General features: G+C 38.7%; 1 protein-coding gene across 2 annotated transcripts in view; it reads left to right on the plus strand.

Moving 5' to 3' along the window:
• Nucleotides 1-860: 860 nt before the first annotated feature.
• The window catches only part of LOC146461481 (serine/threonine-protein kinase ATR-like), an 83,416-nt gene continuing 61,136 nt past the window's right edge, over nt 861-23,140 (plus strand). For both annotated transcript variants that reach the window (XM_085086915.1, XM_085086914.1), the window contains exons 1-14: nt 861-1,076; nt 3,036-3,127; nt 6,406-6,609; nt 7,981-8,084; nt 11,142-11,208; nt 11,645-11,751; nt 14,337-14,410; nt 15,020-15,134; nt 16,105-16,244; nt 18,331-18,553; nt 19,380-19,523; nt 21,115-21,186; nt 21,363-21,406; nt 22,620-22,785. In XM_085086915.1, the coding sequence (XP_084943041.1) occupies nt 1,000-1,076; nt 3,036-3,127; nt 6,406-6,609; nt 7,981-8,084; nt 11,142-11,208; nt 11,645-11,751; nt 14,337-14,410; nt 15,020-15,134; nt 16,105-16,244; nt 18,331-18,553; nt 19,380-19,523; nt 21,115-21,186; nt 21,363-21,406; nt 22,620-22,785 (1,629 nt within the window). In that variant the 5' untranslated portion in view covers nt 861-999. The remainder of the gene's footprint in view (nt 1,077-3,035; nt 3,128-6,405; nt 6,610-7,980; nt 8,085-11,141; nt 11,209-11,644; nt 11,752-14,336; nt 14,411-15,019; nt 15,135-16,104; nt 16,245-18,330; nt 18,554-19,379; nt 19,524-21,114; nt 21,187-21,362; nt 21,407-22,619; nt 22,786-23,140) is intronic.

A 23,140-nucleotide genomic window follows, 5' to 3' on the forward strand; every position in this document is an offset into this window, starting at 1 on the left:
CACCAGTATAATATTATCAGTGATGTGCTAGGCGGGTCGAAAGAGACAGAAAGTAGTGTGCGATCACTGGTTGGGCGAAAGACTACTCAAGTCTTAGAGAGAAGAGAATGCAGAAGGCGGTTTTATCGGCGACGCTGAACATTGCAAGAACTTTCAAAGTAGTAACATGATAATGTTATATTATACCAAGATTGATAGACCAGCCATGAATAGTTATTTGTATGAGTTTTAGACTTTCAGACATCTAGACTATGACTTTTATATATGTATATATATTTTATTGATTTATTTACGTGCTATTTTAAGTTTCGCTTGGCTCACAGGTTACGCTACGCGCCCTGTGTTGCTTTCTGATACTGTACATACAAATAGTTTTACTGCGCATAACGCAGTGCCGTAGTTTATAGATTGTTAACAATTCCTCCAGGAGTCACTGAAAAAGCTGACAATTTACAAATAAGATGCATTAAGAACGGTGCCTTCTTTTGTTACTGCACATACGTTCTTTGCATCTAGATTTCCTATAGCTGCCTATGGGTGGTGCCTACTAATATAGGGATGTTTTTGCGCAGTTTAAAACCATGCGGAGAAAGCATGGCAGCATAAATATTCGTTTAGGGTTAGTATATGGTGTTTTCACATGACGTCACAACGGCCATGTTGGTGTCCCGAAACAAAGAAATTGGAGTCCCAAACTAAACCTCTGGGAATTGAACTCTATTTTTATGTAAATACTTTCTTTTGTTTCAGTAAACCAAGATGGCCAGTAGTCACGTAAATGAAAACGCTCTATAATAAAGCGAAAGACCCTCTGCATGCTCTGCGGTCCTATCTTTTCCGCGGGTTCAACCCAGTCCACAATATGGCGGGAGAATCGCGGACAAGTTGTTCAAGAAATCGACTGCAATTTACAAGGTTTCAAGTTCCCAAGTAGCGTAATGTCGTTCCCCCAAGATAGTTAGGACGGTATTCCTTTAATACAACGATCAGGAGCTACTCATGGCGGGTTCCAGTCTGATAAGCGAGAAACTCGCTCCAATTTTGGCGAGTTTATCCGCTAGGAGAAACATCGAAAGGTAGGCCTCGACTGCGTTGTATTGGAGCTTAAGCTTAATTTGCTTGGGTTCTGAAATGAAAATGTAACAGAGTCACCAAAGTTATGTATGGGGGTCTTAATCAACGAAAATCAGCACAGGATTTGGACAGAAACTAATTGTTTGTTAGGTTTAATTTGTTTGAATGTGCATCTTATAGCGATCACAGGGGCTTGACACCCCCCCCCCCCCCCCAATGTTTGGGTATACAATGTAGGGGGGGGGGGGGGTTTGAAACCCTGACCCTGTTAAGGACAGAAACAACCTTAAATACCACTCCTGCATGCCTAGGACAATACTTTCTATTTTCTAAAAGTCCCTATTTGGATACTGAAAACAATAGTGCTAATTTCTTGGCTTTAAAATGTTAACTGATGACCCTTTAAATGAATACACATGAATGTCTTCGATTTCAGATTGTTAAATACTCAATAACAGACCCTGATTAGGTACAGATGTGCTTGAAGTTTTATACCCTGTTCAGTGCAGAGGGGGCCAAAAGTGATACCTTATCCGATGGCACGTCCCTGTAAAGGCCATATAGAGGATTCTCCCCCCCCCCCCCCCACCCCCTATCCGGGCAAGACACTAGACCAGTGGCTAGTGACTCTGGGAATCCAATAGATGAAATAGATGATTGATGTTGACAATCCATGTACCAATCGATATCCCTATCATTAAATTGGTCGATATTGACAGTTGACAAAGAGTATTCTGTTACCTTTTATCATTTGCCATCAATAGCTTGTAATATAATGTGCAACCAGGTGGGTATACCTTGTATCACCTGGTTGCATATTTTTCCCATTTCAGAGTGTTCAAGCCAATGGAAATAGGCCCTTTGTAAACAACATCTCTGTGATCTTTTATCTAGATTTTATTTCAGTTAAGCACAGTTTAATGATTCTTAATTTTTGCTTTGTTGTCCAAAGTTTATTTAAGTAAATCTTTGGTTAAATCTTGCTTTTTTGCAAGAAGAGGGAAAGGGCTTTCCTACTCTTTTGAAAACCGATTGAGTTTTCCATTTGGATCATGGTGTACAATAACTATATTTGAGTTTGCAACAACTTGTAACAACAACAACAAAGAGGATGCAGCTTTGTATTTTCAACCAAATTCTTTATACCAATCCTAGCAATATTCAGGATGTTTGTCCCATGAACCTGGTTTATTGGCCTTAGCTCCGACGAGTCTCCTGTAGCTCAGTGGTAGCGCATCTGAACTTAGTAATCATAATGCACTGAATAATATATCATTCTCATTCTTTATCTTTATATTTCCAAGGGTGTCAATAAAATTTGAAGTACATGTAGGTGAATGGTTGTTGTAGAGTAGCCGGCTGTGACAAAAATATTGGGGTTGTAAGGAGTCTCCAGCCTAGTGGGGTGCAGAAAATTTTGAGATCTGGAAGCAGGGAATGCTATTTCTAGCATTCTGGGAACCAAATTGAGTACAATAGATAAGGCAGATTTCTTACAAATCATTTGTTCATGATCTCCATTTAACGTGTCAAACAGCAAATAACGATACAGGTTGTAAGTGTCAATCACATTGATCTTAACATTGTTTAAATGCTTGGCGTGTTACATACAATCTTCCAAAATATAAAAATGAGACAAACTGTTTATTGGCAATTGACTTTGCTTGCCATTTCAGGAAAAAACAGGTCGGAATTGGGAGATAGAATGGCAATAGTAGACGGCACTGATATAGAAAGTACGCCACAGAATTCGCGGGTTGCTGGCTTCTAATAAAACCTCTGTATTTCAGTTAAAATCCATCAAAGGTGGTTAGATAACAGGAGAACACCAAATTTTGTTTCTATTCAAATGTTTATTACATTGTAATCCTTGCTTATAATAATGAGCATTACATGTATTTTTTTGTCAGTTTAACATTTGACAAACTGATTGCTTTCCAACTGTTTGTTGAATTACACAGTCTTAGCACTCAAGAGCATTACATGTCAGCAAAGGAAATGAGAAAACTGCTGTGTGAGTTCATCAACAACATATTAACTGATTTGGATGCAGGTGAGCAAAGAACCTTGAGGTAGGGAGGGGAGGGTGGGGTGAGAGGACTCTCTGAAGAGAGGTATGATCATTCTGAATTTTTGCATAGCACTCTACAAAGCTAACATAAAAGCTACATGTAGCAGAACTATCAGGTAACTCTTTTAAGGGCGATTTACATGGTACGACTTTGTCGCATGCGAAAAGCTTCATGTAATGACAGGCCTACGACACAAATAATTGTTTCGTGTAAATCAAACCTGCAACTCGCTTATGACTGTCGTGTACGTCGCGAAAACATGTAGGATTTTTATGACAATCGTAGGTATAGGCAATGTGGAGTGACGAGAGAACTTTGTGTGCAATGTTTTGCAAGACGCGAGCAGCGCGCTCTCCAGAAATTGCATGCGACAGTCGTAAGCAAAAGTTGTACCGTCTAAATCAGCCTTTAGAGTATAATTCAATCAGTGTGTTAGTTTGTAACGAAACAGTTCAGCTGTATCGGTGGTGATGGTAGGGGGGGGGGGGAGGTTGGAAAAAGATTTTTTTTTATTGGGGATTGGGGGACCTAATGCTCAAAACGTGAGCTCTTGAATCTGGTCTTTATACATGTTGGCCAAGTTATCTTATCACCTTTCTTGCTGAAATCAAGTATTTCTTGTCGGATCAGTTGACTGACAGTATTATTTTCCTATCATGTGTGGCTTAATATCCTAGCAAGCACTATTAATACATGAAACTCTCACCAAAGGTATTTTAGATTTTTTCACCCTAAGTAGTAGCCTTTAAACAAATTCCTCTCACCAAGAATCAAGGTACAGTGTATGGTGATCACCTGTAGATCATTTCACAGGACAGCGCACCTAATTTTAAAGAAATTCTGATTTTAAGCCTTGGGCTTATTAGTTTTTAATGGTCATTTTTTTATTATTAATTTTATTGAAAAAACAATATTGCATACAGTACATGCATGTACAGGTAGAACAAACATGAGCACTAATATGACAACAAGACTAAAAGCAATAATAAAAGAAAACAATTCAATACTGGGCACTAATAGAAAAAACATAACTGCGGAAAATAACTTCAAGAACAACAACTTGTTTATGAACACACAAAATAATATAATTTATTTCCAAGGGCATACAGTCAACTCTCTCTAAGCGGACGCTTCTCTAAGGCGAACACCTCTTTAAGGCGGACAGAAAATTTAGTCCCTGTCGAATTCCACTTGTTTCTCTGTAACTGAACTCTCTCTAAGGCGGACAGCGGACACTATTTTCCAACATGTTGGTTCAAAAAACCTCTCAAAGCGGACAACGGATGTTTTTGAAATTTTGTAACAGGTCCAAAATTCCGAAAAATTAGAGCAATCCGATAACAGTGGTTTTAATAAAATATACCAGACCATATAATCTGTCTTAATACAATATTAAAGTCACTTTTCCCGTCATTTATACAACAACTCATTTGCGCTGTCATTTACTGGAATCAGTTGAGTCACTTGTAGTCTTCCTTCGCTTTTTCGTGTCTTGGTGTAGATCAACTACAGTTGTAATCTTCTCGTTTTCTTTACCTATGCACTTTGCTATCCAGGTTACGAACTCTCTCTAAGGCGGACACCTCTCTAAGGTGGACAGTAAATCTGGTACCGAGGGTGTCCGCCTTAGAGAGAGTTGACTGTAATCGCATATAGCTTATTCGTTCCAAAGGCTTTTATAAAGGCTTGCATTTATATTCAGGGAGGATTTGCTTTATCGTGTGGGAGTTCTGAGGAGGAGAGGGGTGGGGTGGGGAAGGAGTCTAACTACTATTGGAAGGAATTTAGTGTTACGAAATTGGTTGGACAACAAAACAGTTTAAAACAGGTTAACACAGCGAGATCAGGCAGTTGCTTTTAATTAATGATGTCATTGTCAAATGTTCATTAGTTTTTCTTCCTAACTTTAAGCATGGGAACTTTGAGATTTTACAGTGTGGAGTGATTCGCTGTACATGAAGCCCCCACCCCACCCTGAAGGAGCCAAATTGTGAACTACTGCCTACTGCCAACATTCTAAAGTTTGTTGGGCAGTGTCTCCAATGTTAAATTTACAGTGTTGTGTGACTGTATAAAATTTCTTGGAGTGCTTTGCAATCATTTGATGGTACTTCTTGTACATGTATTTGAAAGAGATTTTGTTCGATCAACCAGAAAATTCCAAATAATTCTAAGCCTCTCTCTCTGAGATGACGCTGCATATTCATACCCCTAAATGAAGCCTATGGACTGCTGATGTTAGCCGTTTTAAGGACGGGGGACTCCATTTGCTACTGTGCATTCTGCATATCTCAGGATAGTCTGTCAGCACTCTGATTTCATAATGATGGTGGCTCTTAATTAAAATATATTTTTGCAGGGGTTATGAGTATGCAGGAAAAGCAGATCTTAGAAAGGGCTCTTGAAATTTGAAAAGGAAATTGGGGGTACAGTAACTGCATTTTTCAGAGATTTCATTAAGTGAAAGTCTCAATTTGGAAAAAAAAAGCCACATATCGTGGAATCTGGAAAAAAAAAAGCCATGGTTATTTAACCCCAAGCTTTCTTTTTGGATTCCAATAGCCTTTGTTAAGATCTGCTTTTCCCACATAGTCATACATTGTGCAAAAATACTTTGGTATTAATAGGAGGCACCATGATCCTTAAGTGGTTAGTTTTTTCAAGTTGTTCTTTCTCATCAGGTTTGCTTAACTTGCTTGATTGTTCACAAAATTGTAATCAGTTGAAACAATAATAACTATTATAAAAAATCTATGAAATAAATGCGATGGTATATTTTCAGCCTGGTGAATGAATGAGAATGATGTATTAAATATTCTAGAAAGTGACACAGGCATGCTCAGAAAAAGGAAATCCGAGTGCTCTAGGTTCATGGGACTGACCTGATTGGGATCATTCTCATTCATTCACCAAATATACCATCACATTTATTTCATATACTGTATCACCCATTCGACCTTGAAATCCTAGCAGTATGCAGGATATTTGTCCCATGAACCTAGTTTAATAGCCTTAGCTCCCACGAGCCTGACCTGTAGCTCAGTGGTAGAGCATCTGAACTAGTAACCGAAAGGTCTTAGGTTCGACTCCTGATAGGAGCACTTGGTTTTCCTTTTTCTAAGTATGCATGTGTTACTTTCTAGAATAATATTATTTCGAGGTAACGATTGAGGATGGAGGCCAAGTTTACCATCTGATTTCAAATACAAACAGTCAATTATTGTTATTTTTGTGTCTTTTTCTGTCCTTCTGTGTGCAGTTGCTGTTCAGTTGTCAAGAAAGACAGGGGGCACGCCTCATTCCGAGATGATTTGGCAGTTCCTGCATCACTGCCTTGATACATTCCCAGAGTGCTTTGTGGAAGTGGAGCCACGGGTTGTTCATGAGGCTCTTCATTCTGTGCCGAGCATGTCCCATGGGACTAGTCCTGCGCAGGGTAACAAGATCTGTGAACCAGTCAAGGGTAAGTGCATTGTAATAACTGTAGTTGTAAAGCTACTGAATAAAGTTGGGCTTGTTATTTCAGAATTTATTGTTCAGTAATGGCTTTGTTAAAAGACGGGTGTAACTTAGATATGTGATTTGTCCTCTTGAATTCTCAGTTCTTCTAAATTTCCAAATTAGTTCTATTGCCCACAGACTGGACAACACATTGTCTAGTTCTGGAAATAGACCATTTTCGATATATTGAAATTCTAGCTTGGCTATTAGGCTTGGGTGGAACAAAACAAAAGAAATTAATTATCCATCTCTGAACCTCAACAGTTGTTATTTCAATCTGTTGTTTTATTTCCCCAAGCCTTGTAGCCAAGTTAGAATTTCAAGATATCAGAAATGGTCTGTTGTTCATAGCCCCCTCCCCCATGCAAGGGATTTTTTTCTAAGCACCCCTTTCTCTCCAAACACGATGATGATAATTAAATGGCCTTCAAATGTTTATTTTTGACCCGGGGCCTGTTGCTGTTTCTGCTCTCACCCCCCCCCCCCCCCTATCCTCTGGAAATTCCTATTAGGCTTTATACTCTCCTTTAAAGTGTTCCGCCTTTGAGAGCAGAAACAGCAACAGGCCCCAGGTCAAAAATAAACATTTGAAGGCCATTTAATCATCATCATCGTCATCCTCCTCATCATCATCATCTTCTTTATTCAAACACGGTGTCGTATCATTGAAAACAAATGGTCTTCCCATACACACTGTGAATTAAACCAAACACCGAACTTGCCAGTGCGCCGAGTGAATATCAAATGCAAAGTTCACATATCAGTCAAATGTAGAGTACTAGTTCAGACATCAAAACTAATGAAAAGTAGCAGTGTAATTTATGGCGTCGAGTTGAAAATTGCATGGTTTGACTATGTAATTTGACAAGCGAGTTGAAAATATACAGCGAGCAAGGTCAAATACAAAAGTTGAGTTAAAAAGCCAAAAAGACGAGTGCAAAAACGTTTTCCAATGATGTGCGATCTAAAAGAAGAGTGTAAAGTTTTGATTGCAGCTGTAAAATTCAAGTGTTCCGGTTGAAAATTTAAATGATGTCATGAATTTGGGCGGTGATCATACGCCATAGTTTCAAGGTCCATAACTTGGTTGATATTCAACTAAAAGTACCAAAATTGATTAAACAACTAGTCATACAATGGTGTTTCATAATAATTATAAACCGGATCAAATTTGAAACTTGACCCAGTCCCCTGCTCAACCTCAAAGTGGCCAATTATTGATCAGTTCCTTCAAATGTTTAGTTAGTATTGTCTAGGGGCTATTTCAGATCGATAATTATTACATGTATTTGTAACAGCTTATATGTGATGTGTTTTGATTTTTTGGGGGCAGTATTTGCGTCATGGATCTTGTCCAGAATTCTTTGTGTTCTTGCTGATGCCAACTGCTCACCACTACACGAGAAATCCATATCCGCCATCCTTTCTTTGTTGCAGGTAAGAGTGAGAATGCATAAAGCTGTAGTTCACCTTCTCCCATTTCCCAACTTTTTTAAGGAAGGTATTGAGGTGATTTGAAATTCTAGTGGGGTGAAGGGGTCTAGAAGGCTAAAGATATAAAGCTGAATTGTGTACTTCCAGAAAATATCCATACCACCATCCCCCACAGAGGGGATTGGAAATTCCTGAAGGGGGTGGGAGTGGAGGAGTTGAGGGGGTCTCTGAGACCCCAAAAAATTAAAGAAATGTATATGAAGCTAAATTGGAATTTGTAGGGGGGAGGAGGCAGTTCTCATTAGAAGGCTGGACCTGGGTACCAGTACCAGGATACACAAGAGTCAGTACCTGCCTACTTTCCAACTGAACATAAAGAAATTCACTTTAAGTGTAATTTTCTGCCCAGCTACTCTCCTATAGGTGCCCCCCTACTTCAAAACTTAATGAAACCCCTGAGGAGGGGGGGGGGGGATTTTGTGTAACTATACAATGAACCTTACAATGACTATGTCCATAGATATTCTCACCCTTTTCTAAAAATTATTGTAATTACAGTATTTTAATATTAATTTACATACAGGTATTAATGGTTTAATTAAGAAACAAGCACTTGGTCTAATGAAAGCTCAGGAGTACAGTTGCCTTAAATTGTACAACTTCAGGCATAGTGAGCCCTCCTGCGCTGCAGGGTGTACTCAATGGGGTTTCATAAGGGCTCCTGAACCCTGATCTATTGATGAATATATGGTAATTTTTTTTCCTTACGAAGTGACTTACTGGGGTATTGCACATGTATTCAAGGCTGTTGCCAAAAAAGAATTCTTGGAGCCCACAAGGCCAAAAGCTGAGAAATTAGGAGCCCAGCATATGAAGTGTTAGCTGCTGCAAAATATTTAGGTGCACAGAGCATTTTCATGTGTGCCCCAGGCCACCAGGCACCTATTAGACAGCAGCTAATTGGAGTATTGCCACACTGTACTCAACCTGGATGGGATGCTAGTCCATCACAGTACATGTACTTGTATTCTGGGCATGATGTGACTAGGAGAATTACTTGCTACAGCCCCCCCCCCCCCCCCCCCAGGTGGATAGAATATGCCACTGTGGTTCATCACTGAACAACCAGCATGGGTAACTAGCTATACAATCATGTACCTCCTGGGTATCATGTAATGAACTGGTATCCCATCCCAGCATTAACCGACATTGTCAGTAAACCTGAATACGAATACAGGCCCATAGTTTTTCAAAGAGAAGATAATTTTATCCACTGGATAGGTTGGTACAGCCATATGTGGCAGATAAAATTTAATGTGAGTGAGAATTTCCCTGTACATGTAGCTCTACAATTTGTGTATCGAGTGGATTTAGGGTCAGTCTAATATTTGAATCATGGGATTGTGTGGAAAACTTTCCAAAAGATTTGGTTGAAGTACATGCAGGGCTTGAAATAACGGCCGGTCAACGGACAATGTCTGGAATGATTGGGGAGTTGACCGGTCAACCTTTCGTCTTGCCGGTCATGTTGACCGGTCACATTCGATCATATTGAAGATGAATTAAATTAAAATTTCCATGCTGTTCAGTTGTTTCAGTTCAGTATCTAGTGAGTCCCTGTGAATTGCGGAACTTTGATCTGAAATCCTGAGTGAAATACAACTAGAACCGTTGTTTACAATTCGCGCATTGAAACAGACATCGGGCGCGTTTACCATTTGCACAAAAAATCTGGTTGGAATAGAACGCTTCATATGGTACGGTTTTTCCAGTTTAAGCGGTTTCTCTGGCCCGAGTCCCCTGCGGCTCACGAAAAATAATGAAACAAAATGGCAGCACAGTTGTTGAACACGATTCTGCTACAATTCTACACCTCCAAGAGTTTGGCCCCTCAAAATTAAGAATGGTTCAAATTGATTGTTTACTTAACTCTGTAGTCATGATTCAGATACTCAGTAGTTGTGAAAAATATTGCTTCACAAGGAGTGCATCACCATGCCGTTTACAACTGAAAAGCGTGCGAGAATGGACCGGGCCGAGTATGATTTTAACAAATGGTACGGAATTTTCCGGTCATTTCAGTCTGGAATGGGAAAAGAGGAATACATCTGAGCATTTCATCTTTTCTGGAAACATTCCAGTGGAATGGCCTGAACCATTTGAACTGCCAACCGAAAATTTCAGTTTTTGTTGTCAAATGGTAAACGGCCCGGGGTTCACGCACTTCCAGTCACAAAATTAAAAAAATATTTTCACTTTTATTAGTTAATTTATTAGCTAGTTTATTTTAATACACATAAGCTTATTTTCATTTCGCCGCTGTAATTTATTTTTATTGGTGACAATGAATGCTTTAAAGTGCTTCTAAGCAATGCCAGTTTTGCTTCATGGGCCCCTGTTTTAAGGGTCATTTGTTATTAATTTGACTGGCCAGAAACGATACGTGACCAGGCTAAAATGAATTTGGCCGGTCATCGTTTCCGGAGACTCTCCGGAAATTATTTCGAGCCTTGACATGTGCTCTACTTGATGGCAACCTATCCACTAGATAAAGTTATCTGCTCTTTGAACAACTGGGGCCTGTATATTTAACTTTTCTCCTTGAATTTATCACATGATATCCCATATTTAAGGTAATCAAGATCATTTCTACTCTCCCTTATAGTAGATGAGATGCTAGTTTACATGTATCAGAGGATACTCAACATGAATTAACAGAATTATAATTCCCTTTGAGTTCATATGTGCATGCTAGCTACTGCTATAGGTCTAGCTGTACGTTATTTTTTTTCTTACATCTACATGTAATTTATTGATATAGTATAAATTATGACTGGCAATTGTAATGAAAATGTGACAGGCATGTATGACGTTTTTAAATTAAAAGGAGTTGAGAAATCAGTGTCTCATCATGTCGCTGTTAGAACTGAATAAAAGCTGGATTCAACATGGACTGCTCCGCCTGCAAAACAAGGAACCTTTATATGTTAGGTACAGTTACATAAGTCCTCATTTTCCAAACTTTTACTAAAATAATTTCTGAACCCCTTTTTATGTCAGCTGGTGAAGGGAAAAGATCTAGTTTTCTACAACAAGTGGTTGACTGAATATGTGTCTCTATTAGAAGGTGAGTACAGTACTACAGTTGTTAATACTGTAACTGTAGTTTATTTTGGAAGTACAGATATAGCCCAGCTAACTTTATAGTGGTCAAAATGTTGCAATCAACACCTGTGCTACTCAATCATGAGACAAGAAATGATTAATTTTGAGCTATAAGTATAAATTATTATTTTTTGGTTGATACCTGTAGTTGTATATACCAGTGAAACATTTTTTATTTGTAAAACCCTGTCTACCATGAAATGCAAACTTGCATCTTAAAATAATGTGCTGTTACATTCATTTGCCAACCTTAAAATATTAATTGTATGAAACTTACTTCATGCCAAAGGATCATATTGATTTCATAAAAATAATGATAATATTGTTTGATAAGTTATTGTTGAATTTCAATTGTTTCAATTTTCAGCATTTTAATAACGTTTAACCTCTTTTGTCAGATCTAGTAACTATAGATGAAGTTCTCTTCTGCTCAAACCACCCTCCTGCTGATGCCTTGCCACTCTACCTTAGACATTTCCAGTTTAAAGAATATTGTGACAGCAAGGTTAGTTTTAGGCTATCATTTTTTGTGTACATGTGCATTACAGTGACTTATTTTTGCTGCTAGCTAAGAGAAATTTAAGTTTGTTGACCTAAAAAGAGCTTTGATCAAACTACATCAATGGATAGAAGACTACCAAATTGATGAAATTTCTGTTAAGGCATGCATGTATTTATTTAATTTATTTGTAATTTTGATATGAAACTTATTGTAACCCAGTCCCTCATTGATTGATTAACAGTATGTAATTCTTATAGTTGTACAATTGTAACCACATTGTAATTCAAATTAACTGCGATGATGATGGAATTAAACTTCTTTATAATTTATTATTATTATTATTATTATTATGTATGCCTTTCTAACAAGTAGAAGTTTAGTACTTAATTTTACCCCAAACACCTAAGAACAAAAAGTAGCAAAACACATGTATTATATAAAAATTATCAGCCTGAAGATGACTGGATAGTTGGAATCATTAGGTGTTTCCTTTTTCTCCTTAGAATAACATTCTAACTTATAATTTTTTTAGCCTTTTAAATTGTAACCGTTTTTATAAAAAGAAGGATTAAGATGAAAAGCATCAGTGTCAGTGTTTTTTACAACAATGAGTTTAAACATAATTATGATTGTTTAAACACTTCAGAAACATGTTAAACAAAACAGAACTTGTAACCCCCAACAGAGCATTTGAAAGCAATTTACATGTACATTTATGGGCAAGAAAAGACAGTAATTAATTGTTGCCAAGCATTATTTATCATGAATTCTCCAGTTCCAGGATTATCATAAAAAGGTGTAATTCAAAGCTGAATGAAACACAGCCCATTTTGAACTGGGTATTTGCAGACGTTAAAAAGTGTTTTAACCACTGTTTTCATGCGTTAAAATGCCTCTGTTTAAACACATTTAAATGCTGTTTTCTTGGCTCACCTTTATTGCTGTATTTGAGCTGTGTACATGTATTCCTGTAAAAGATGGCATGTACTAAAACCCAGAACACCGGAACAAGACCACTGGAACAAAACCACCGGAATGAAACAACCGGAACCACCGAAACAATCGAAATGAAACCACCAGAACCACTGAAAAATAAAAATAGTGATAATTTTGAATTTTCTCCCCCCCCCCCCCCCCCCCGTCCATGGCTAGTAAAACATGTTCACCCTTCCCCACACTGTACAATTTATCTTGATCGCCCCTTGGAAGGCACCAACTTCGTTTGCGTTCGCGTGACCAGCCTTCTGCTGATAAGTACTTTGTTAAGGTACCTTAACGGGCGGTTGATGGTACGAAAATTTGGTATGTATTTCTAGCTGCAGGATAGGCCAGCATGTAGAAAGACTATGTCTTTCTTCATGCAATCTAGTAGGAAAAAAACGGCCTTGATTGTAGATTAAACTTTCAATTTATCATAAAAACATATGATACATGTTTATTAAAAGATCGTTGACTTTGAGTTGCATCCTCTGTTAATCAGTATTTTACATTTCTACTTCCCCTTTTACTAATACAGACAAGGAAAGTATCACATGGATTCTTGACAGGGAAATAAGGAACGCTCACATCAACCCATACTACATTTTAAAGATACCTTGTTGCTATTTAAATACCACCATGAAACCTCTGATACCCAGGCAGAAAATAATGAGGTAAACACGGCTACTGGTAAACATCGCTTTTACGAGTTCCTGAAACAAACTCATAATTAAAAAAATCAAAATTTCGCTCCAATCTATATGAGAGACAGCATTTAGTTATAAACAGTTACCTTCCCAATCTCCTATGCAACGGTTTTTAGGCTCAGCGTTGCATGACGACGGTTGTTTCTCTTGTTTCGGTGATTTCCTTTCGTTTCGGCCATTTCGGTTGTTTTGGTGGATTCATTTCGTTGTTTTGGGTTAGTACATGGGGTCACATTTCGAACAAGTCACATGGGCAAAGATAAATTGTACGGTGTGGGGAAGAGTAAACATGCTTTACTTGCCAGGGAGGGGAGAAAAAAAAAATTATCTCCATTTTTATGTGTTTCGGTGGTTCCAGTGGTTTCGTTTTAGTGGTTTCATTCCCATGTTCCGCGTTTTAGTACATGCCGTAAAAAGGATACATATGTCAAATAAAGTTGTTGTTGTTGTTATTGCCGTCATCACAATTAGGTGAAGATTGCTCATGACTTACTGTATATTGTAAAAAAAGCAATGAGCACCTTCTTTGTACATGTAGAATAATATTGTTCTAGGCCTATACAGAAAAGCATGTCAATAGTTTAGTCTACCATAGCGGGATACACTATGAGATAGTAATGTTGGAGCTGTTGGTGAAATTGACTACCTAGGAATCATGCTAACAGTTTTGATTATAGCCACCTTGGCGTTACGTGCCTCGTTGGCTATCTATCATCTCATCCAAAGATACGCTTATGGAATAAGCCCTTATGGAATAACAATTAGTGTTAAATATAACAAAGTATGAATGATAAATTATTCTCCAGCCCCTTCCTTTTAAAATGTATGGAAAATTACAGTTATAATGATGAGGTTGTGGTTCAGTGTAACTAAGAAACATTTGTTGTATTTTTGTCTCAAAAGGAACTTAACATTGTGAAGAAATTGATATGTGTAAAGCATGCTGAAGACTGCTATTCTTTACAACAGGCTGTCAGGTTTGTAAATATACACAATTTATTTCTGCTTGGCTTACTTACACTGATTGATGCATAATATTTGGAGGCAGCACAAGGTCTGATGGACTGGGGATTAGATATACAGTCATGTACATGTAGGTCCTTTGCAGTGATCAAATTGTCACTTGACTGTTTTATAATTATCATGGCTGCATTGTCTCAAATCAACTTTGTTTAATGAGGGTGACACTTAACAGTTTGACGACTGACAAACCTATGGCCCTCGGATTCCAGATCGAATTGGAATTTGGAAATGTTGGTTTTTGTGGAGGGAGGAAAACCGGAGAACCCGGAGAAAAACCCTTCAGGAGCAAGGACAAGAACCAACAACAAACTCAACCCACATATGACGTCGAGTCCAGGAATCGAACCCGGGCCACATTGCATTGGTGGGAGGCAAGTGCTCTAACCACTGTGCCATCCCTGCACCCCATGCTCCCCACTTGGTTGGTAGAGAGGACAAAAGAGCAAACAACAGAATAATGCTCCCAACCCTAAAAAATCAATGCAGCTGCAGGTTATTTGGGTCCAGTGAAAAAAGAGCTTTTGAAAACTGGAGATCTGCTAGCTGTTTTTTTTTTCTTGCAGTAAAATTATTGCCCATGTGATCAGTGATGTTTACCAATTTGCCCATGGCAGTGTGGCAACATTATGGAAAATCAGCTGTCAGTTGCTAAGGACAGGTCTCTTCAATATCAAGAGGGTTTGTTACAAAGAAGATCCCTGACCACTTGGCTCCACTTAACTTTACCCATTTGCCTTGAATTCACTTACCGCGCCATTGACAGTGTCATGGCTAAATGAACCCTATTGTGGCTAACACACAGTACATGGCTTCATCAAAAGAAAGATGAAGACTGATTTTTTAGTAATAATGATAATTAATTGCGTTCGATGTAGAAAGAATGCTCTCCTAATTGCATTTGGAGTTGAGCTTGTATGGGATAATCAATCCATCAACGAAAGAATGTATCTTGGGATGAGTATCTGGCATCCCCGCAGATTTTGCAGGGGTGGATGACATCATCACCAACTTGGCAAAGGAGAGAAAGCCTGGTGACATTGAACGTACTCCCTAACCTTTGATAATTACAAGTTAATAATAATATCATTTATATAGCGAACATTTCCAGGGTGTAAGGCTACTAAGAAGAGTGACTGCAGTCACTGCTTAGTGGCGTGAATAAACATTACAAAATTGGTACAGATTTTAAAAATAACATTTGCGCTATATGCTTCATCTTGAAAGTAGTTTTCGATTGGTGGGTTTCTTTCTACATTGCACATTAAGTATACAATATGTAAACAAACTGTTGAATGCATTTATGTAACGCTCTTTCACTCTCTTCTCACAAAATAGGCGTAGTGTACGCCTGGTGGTTTTGACTTTGCTACACCCGCCTTTGTTATCGGTCATGGCTCTTGTCAGAGTCACTTTTCTCTTGGGTCAATATATTGTGCTCCTTTTGCTTCAAAGTTCATTATGTGTTCTCTCTTTGATAGCTTTGGCTTGGGCTGTGATTGTTGGTTTTTTGTCTTTTTGTCTGAAACAACGATTTAACTTACATGTCCCAAATAACAACAGCTACTTGCAAGCAGGTTAGTGTATATGTACATTAAGTCGTTATTTTTGTTAATAAAGTTTCTTTTGTTGTTGTTTCATTTTTTGTCAGGTGGCACTTGACATGATGACTGGGTTACTTCCCTGGAGTGGACTCCCCTGTATGCCTGTACTAGATCAATTTGTTAAGTGTCTGTGTTCCCTGCTGGAGATTTTGGTGTCTGCTGTTGAGAAATTACCAGGAAATGGAAGGTAACATCTTTCATCATTCATGCAATATCTCTTTCTTGTATTTTGGTCATACAGTGTAGCTGCTTTAAGGATGCCTGATAGCATACTTGGAAATGTCGCGCTATGCTCTGGTACAACATATTTGCAAATGCACATGGGTTTGAGGATGCGGGGATTTTGAGGATAGAAGTTTTATCACAAGTTGCTTCATATATTGCCATTGTCAGAAATCAGGTGTCATTTTATGAGTGAAATGTTTGCGCTGTTGTGGCCAAAAACAACCAGCCCCTCATTTGCAGGTGGATGGTTTGACGTTCAGTGGTTATTAAACCAAACACGGACATGATCACTGTAGTTAAATGCAATTTAATGAAGTTAACAACAAAGAGCGCAAGTGTTGCTCCGTGACCAGCAATATCACTTTGGGCCAGGAACTTTCTGTTCTCCACTGTTTTATGAGTGTGACAGGTGCCGGTCTTCCCTTGAAGGCCTGGGGACTCATGGCTGGTTTGCCAGGATTGGCTAGCCATGGGAGCGGTCTCAATCTAGGAGCTGGCTGCCAATAGTGGAAGCTCCTGGATATCGAAGGCACCCAACTTCCACTAAGCGATGCGTTTGTTAATCCCTGTTACAGCTCACCTGGGCTCTGCCTACTTGTGTCATACAGAGTCTCAATTGGGTCTTAAATTTGTTAGAGGCTTTTTTTAGCTCCAGTTTGAAACAGACGTTCTTTGGTCATTGGCAAAATAATGTCAAAGAAGTAAAAGTATTCCAATTGCATGTTTTGAATGTTTCGGATCAAGCAGGCAACTTGGCTGCTTGTCCTGTAGTTGCTTACATTAAGATAGGCCATAGTTTAGTTCGGAGAGAATGAAAGTATGAATGAAAGTATTCCGAGCTTAGCCATAGTAATAAGCCAATATACATCACAAGTAAGAGATGGAAGGATCCAGCGGGAATCTCTACAGGAGCTTCTTGGAAGGATTGCCAGTGCTGAGTACTTGAATGGGACTGAAAGACTGGATGAGCAATTGTACAATGAATCACCAACATGCTCTTTCTCCTGTATATTTTTCCAAGCACAAATTGAAACTAGCAGTGCCCTCTCATACAGACAGCATCCAGGTACACTACTCCATAGAAGCGTGTTGAAATTGAACAACTAGCGTCTGGCTTATTGGTGAGGGGAAAGGTAAAATAATCATCCAGCCCTTGCTCGCCAGTTGTGGTGGTGACGAAAAAGGATGGATGTCAGTGGCTCGTGTTTTTGCTTTTTGCCACTGAATACGGCAACTATGGAGGATTTCTTTCCCTCGCCCAGTGTTGAGTATTCAATTGATGCCCTAAGCGGCTCAAAATCAATGGTTTCCATTTTAGATTTTTCTTTTGGTCACTGGCAAGTAGTGATAGATCCAACCATAGCAGGAAATGCCACATTTGTCACCTCAAGTAGTCTTAATGTGTAAATCAAAGTAACCAAGTTGTCCTGGGTGCATCTTCCCTGTCAGCTCAATGGGTGATATCACATTTGACTGCGTGACAAGGATGACTGGGGACATTGCTGGTGCAGGCCCAGGATGGGGGTGAAAAAGGATATTACATTTGCAAGCAGAACTTTCTCTACAGTGACTACTGCGGCATGAGCATTTGGCAGTTGTTGAGTTTGTTGAACAACACTTGCATTATGTACATGGAGCATCATTCTGTATGGAAACAGTCCAGAGGTCAGGCTCCCTTGCATTCAATTCTTACCGCCAATAATCCAGAAGGGCAACTGGTACATTGTATTGAATTTCCCAGTGTCATTCACTTTGAAATAAAATACTGACCAAGCCAATGACAATAGGAGGAGGATGAGGAAGGTAAAATGTCTCAGTGCCACAAGGGTGACAGCTGAATAAAGTAACGTTTTTTATGTAGAGCTTGTTTATGTCTTGTTAAGTGAAAAATTGAGTCATAGCAATATTGAGTCATAAATTTTGAGTCACGATATTCTTCTAAATCTTCTGCTGATTCTCCTCACCAATCCTAACAGGGCAATCCATGGTTAAAAGATAACTGGTGTTATACTGGATTTTAACAAGAGCCTTGTTTTAATTTTCCATAGGGAAAAAGCCATCGCCATTGAGTCCAGTGTCGCAAAGTGTCTGGAGGCTCTGTCAAGAACGGTTTCTGCTAACAAGAAGGAGCAAAATCAGCACAAAGACTCGATAGTCCACCAGTCTGTCCTTTTTGCCTTTCCTTCAGGGCATGTGAATCACTTCTTACTCACACTAAGAAGGATTCTATGTAGCAATGGTCCGCAAACGTTTCTTACCCATGAGCTGAAGGTAATTACAATGAAGATTGGTAGTCAGTACATAAATACTTGTTCCAACCCAATGGATAGTGTGTTTCATGTGCCCTGATTGGCTACTCAAACTCAAAATAATATTTGCTATTCACCTGCCAGCTTTGTCCTGGATTTTGCATGGGACATTTTGGCCAATGGGTCAGACATGAAGTGTCTAATGGAGCTTGCTATCTATTGGTTGATATAGACTAATTCAATCATTCAGTCAATGGATAGTTAACAATTATGTCATGAGCGCACATTGAAAATTAGATGATTATAGCAAACTGGGCACTACGCGCCTCGTTGGCTATCTATGCATCTTGTTGGCTAACAAGTGCGAGTGGAATAATTGTTTTATTAAAACAATCAAGAGATAATGCTTTTTCTTGCTGATTTCGCTTTGCAAGAACAACAAGAAGACACTTCGCTTTTTCTTGGTCATGGCATAAAGGCTCATATACCATGGTCGCTATGCCAATCAAATCCCTGGAATTGCATTATACAATGATCCAGTTTTTAGTAATAATAAATGTTTTCCTTGCCGCCTCCAGGATTGGTAAATATCCACCATTATCCGCCTCTACTTAGGTGAATATCGTTAGTTTAGTGAACTGTTTAGCTAAGCTGCATGTAGCAGAACTTTGGCAATGTGAATTGCCAATTAATACTCTAACGGAAAATATTGACATCATGGGAGACGGTTACTCAAGTCATCACATATTTTTCCATCATTATGTCAAAGCAAACAAAAACGCCATGGAGGAGAGCATTCAATATAATCTTATTCAAAAGTATATTATATTTGTATTTTATCTTTGCAGAAAGCAGTATGCCTGTTTGTTGCCTATTTAAACAAATGCAGTCCAGTCAGCACAAGGGGAACTGTTCCTCTAACACAATGTCGCATCAAAGATGATGTGAATGAGAGCCTGGTGAGCTTCATTGGCACCCAGCAAGACCAGCAGGTAAGACTATCATAATCTGCCATCTACAACATTTTGATCAAAATTATTTTGAGCAGGTTCCTGTTGAAGTATTTAAATCCAACTTAATATCAAAGCCTAGACACTGCAAACAACAGAAAAATATGAACATACTCATACCATGTTTTCTTTAACAAATTGTCTTCTTAGCTTCATCATTGAGGTGAAATTTTGTTGTAGAGGCGAATTGCGTAAGGACGGTGCCTACGTTTGTTACTGCGCATACGTTCTGTGCATCTAGAGATACTCGGGTTTCCTATGAGTAGTGCCACCTAAAACAGGGATATTTTTGCGCGGTTTAAAACTATGCAGAGAAAGCAGAACTTAGCAAGTGCTGTTGGTATTCAAAAAGAAAATTAGGGGGAACCATGAATTTTTCAGAGATGATAAAGCTTCAATATGGAAGAAAACGCCATACATTGTTTTTATATTTTACTGGCTTTTTTGAATAAATGTTGCTTAATTATCCCTGAAAGATGCGTGACTACCCCCAATTTTATTTTTGGATTTCAATAGCTCTTGCTAAAATCTGCTTTTCCCGCAGAGTCATAAACCGCACAAAAATACTTCTGTATTAGTAGGCACCGTCCTTAAAGGGGAATGTCATGTGGCTTTTGACCCTTTTTGTTAAAAATGGTGAAATAAGACCTTCACTTTGCTAAAAAATAATTCTAGAACAATGAGAGGAGAGAAATCAACTCAATTCTTGACAGGAACAACTCGTGATCTGTTCTAGCGCATTTTGGAAACAAAAATACAAAAACTTGAAAAACATTAGCCTAACATTTTTCAAGTTTCAATCCATTCCAACCTACTCTGTCTCTGGCCAGAGGAACTAATCGACAGTTTTATTGCACTGGGGTGATAATTTATAACAAAACTAGACAATTATTTTTTTGCTTCTGCTGTCAGACAAACATTTTTGGGTTTTGAAATGACATCAAATTTTCGTGATACCTCCCCTTTAAGGAGGCCTGAAAGGGTTTTTCATTTCTCTACTGTTTGTGAAAGGTTACAAAAAAAATCTATCTGATGAGATAGATTGACCAACTATAAACATCTTTGTCATTCTTTTGTTGGGCAATAGGTAAGGCTAGTTCTGACGTGATAACAGTTGCCATGGCAACATGTGAACTCGCAAAAAGGACTTCTAAATCTTAATTTTTGCAAATCATCTCAAGAAATAATTATGTCGTTAACCTACCCTTTTTATTGCTTTTTTAGAAAGCCCCAACTTTCTTTAACTACTTTTGCAATACGAGAAAAAATTTTCTTGACCAGTAGATGTTTTTATATCAAAAAGGGATTTTTTCACACTCCTCAATAGTATGCGATGTTTTTCTCTTATGCTAATATCCAATGTTCACAAAAGCATAATTGTTGTGAACTCTATTGACACACACTTTTCCAGGAATGTTTTTGAAGCTGTTCAAAAAACTTGCAGCACATGTTTTATCTTGTCTAAAACCACTTGGCTGCGCCGCGTGGTTTTAAACCCGATAAAATACTCCTGTTCATTTTTTTAACATTACATAAATCATGCTGATGCCGTTTTGGCGCTTCTTTTGACTAGTTCCTGGTGATATGCTTATGTGAGACATTAAATACTGAGAGAGGCAACGAGAACGCCGTGGTTACTCTCAAGGTAAACATATTTATGTAGATTGTATCAATGAATGCATTGTATAATTAATAAAAATCTAATATTGAGGTTGCACAATGACATATGATGGAAATATTAACACACTTTTTGAAATGACAAGTACGCACACTGTATTACATGTACTAATAGTCATGTCCCGCACTTGTATATCTTCCCAGTCCAGTGACTCAGAGAAACACTCAAGTGCAATGGCAACTGGAAGGTGACTTTTGGTAGCAACAAACTGTACTGTAAAGTTATTAGAGAGATTTAGCATCGCGTTTACGGCAAACGGCAAACGCCAGGCTGAAATCTTCTCTTTGATGAAAAACAATGAAGCTTTTTTGGTTTAAGCTTATCTCCACCCAGTCGGTGACAGCTATCGAGCAAACATGAAAAAGAGAGAAGTGAGTACGAGAAACACAAGTTTATGCATTTTAGAACAAACAGCGGCGTTACGTTTCCCGTTTGGCGTTAGCAAAGCTAAATCTCTCTATTATCTTTTTATAATCCGCAGTACGGGAAAAAAGATGGCGGCTGTACAGCTTACCACAATACCTTGTGAACCTAACACAGCCAATAGGCGCACAGAAATCCATAGTTCTGAGAAATTCGTCCCTGTACTAAGATTTTAGAGCCTTTCTATGCGTTTTTATGATCGTTTTTAGGGTTTTCGTGCGCTTAGAATTATGGATAAAGGTATCAGTCTCCATTTTTTTTCCCGTGCGGTGGATTGAAAGCCTTAGGGGTTTTTTTGCTACATGATGAAAGGGGGTTTTGAGGGTAACGCAGCCCTTGGAATCTTTGAGAGTGATTTGCCTGTAATCACTGGTTTGCTGTGCAGATTTTGACAAACTGTGTAGTCTGGCCGTGCAGAGTAGTTGCAAGGATGCTCAAAGAAAGAAAATCTGCTTTTTTTTAATTTTTCCTGATAATGATAACGATATTTATTTATTTTGAACTGCAGTATACAAAATTAACAGTTGAGCTCTATACCATAGCAATTACAAATGCAACTCAAGCAGCTGCGAAAAGAAACCCCCCCCTCCCCCCCCCCCCCCCCCCCAAGAAAAAAAAGGCGGGCTTCAACGGGACTTACCTCTGCGATACCGGTGCAGTACTCTACCAACTGAGCTATCGAGCCAGTTGGGTGCTCGTCATTATGTGAATTAGTAATGTACTACCTGTGGAAGTGAAGTGATTGAAGTGAAATGTGACATGTGTATAATGATTTCGAATGTAAATCATTGACACGAATTAAAAAAAAAACAACAACAACAAAAAAATAGACCATCGCAGTTATGTACCTAACGTAGACAGTTGCGAAAAAAGGAAAAATAATACAAATAGTTGCTGTGTGATGATATGCATAATTTATGTGGGAAAAAATTCACCTTATTGTGTCCTACATCATGCTGTTTTATTGACCCTACCAGCAAAGCCAGCTCTCTGAAGAAAAGGAAAACTCTTACCATCTCCAATTCTGCAGCCAAGCAGGAGAAATCAAGACCAGGGTCAGCAACTGTGCACAGATTAGTGGGTAAATTCAAATTGCTTGAGAAATCTCTGTCACAGAAGGCAAAGGAAACGTGCCCAAATGTGGTGAGTTAATTCCTTAGTTTCTTTGAGTGATTTGCAGATAGTCCAAATGGTAGATCAAGCAAGCAAATGAATTGAGGCAAACGTAAAGGGAAGAAATTATTTAGGTTTTTTTGCTTGACTGAACTGACCTACCTGCTTGCTGCCTTACCTAAGGCCCTTCCACCTGCCTACCTACGTTATTACCTACCAAACTTCTTACCCACTCAGCCACCTACCCATATACCTACCTACCTACATCCCGACCGGTACACCTGTCCACCATTTTTATCTTCCCACCTACCTACCTGCTTACCCACCTAGCTACCTACCTCCATCCCGAATGATCCACCTGTCCACCATTTTTGTTCTTTCCACC

This window comes from Pavona decussata, unplaced genomic scaffold (assembly GCF_977016875.1).
Source record: "Pavona decussata unplaced genomic scaffold, jaPavDecu1.1 SCAFFOLD_198, whole genome shotgun sequence".
NCBI lineage: Eukaryota > Metazoa > Cnidaria > Anthozoa > Scleractinia > Agariciidae > Pavona > Pavona decussata.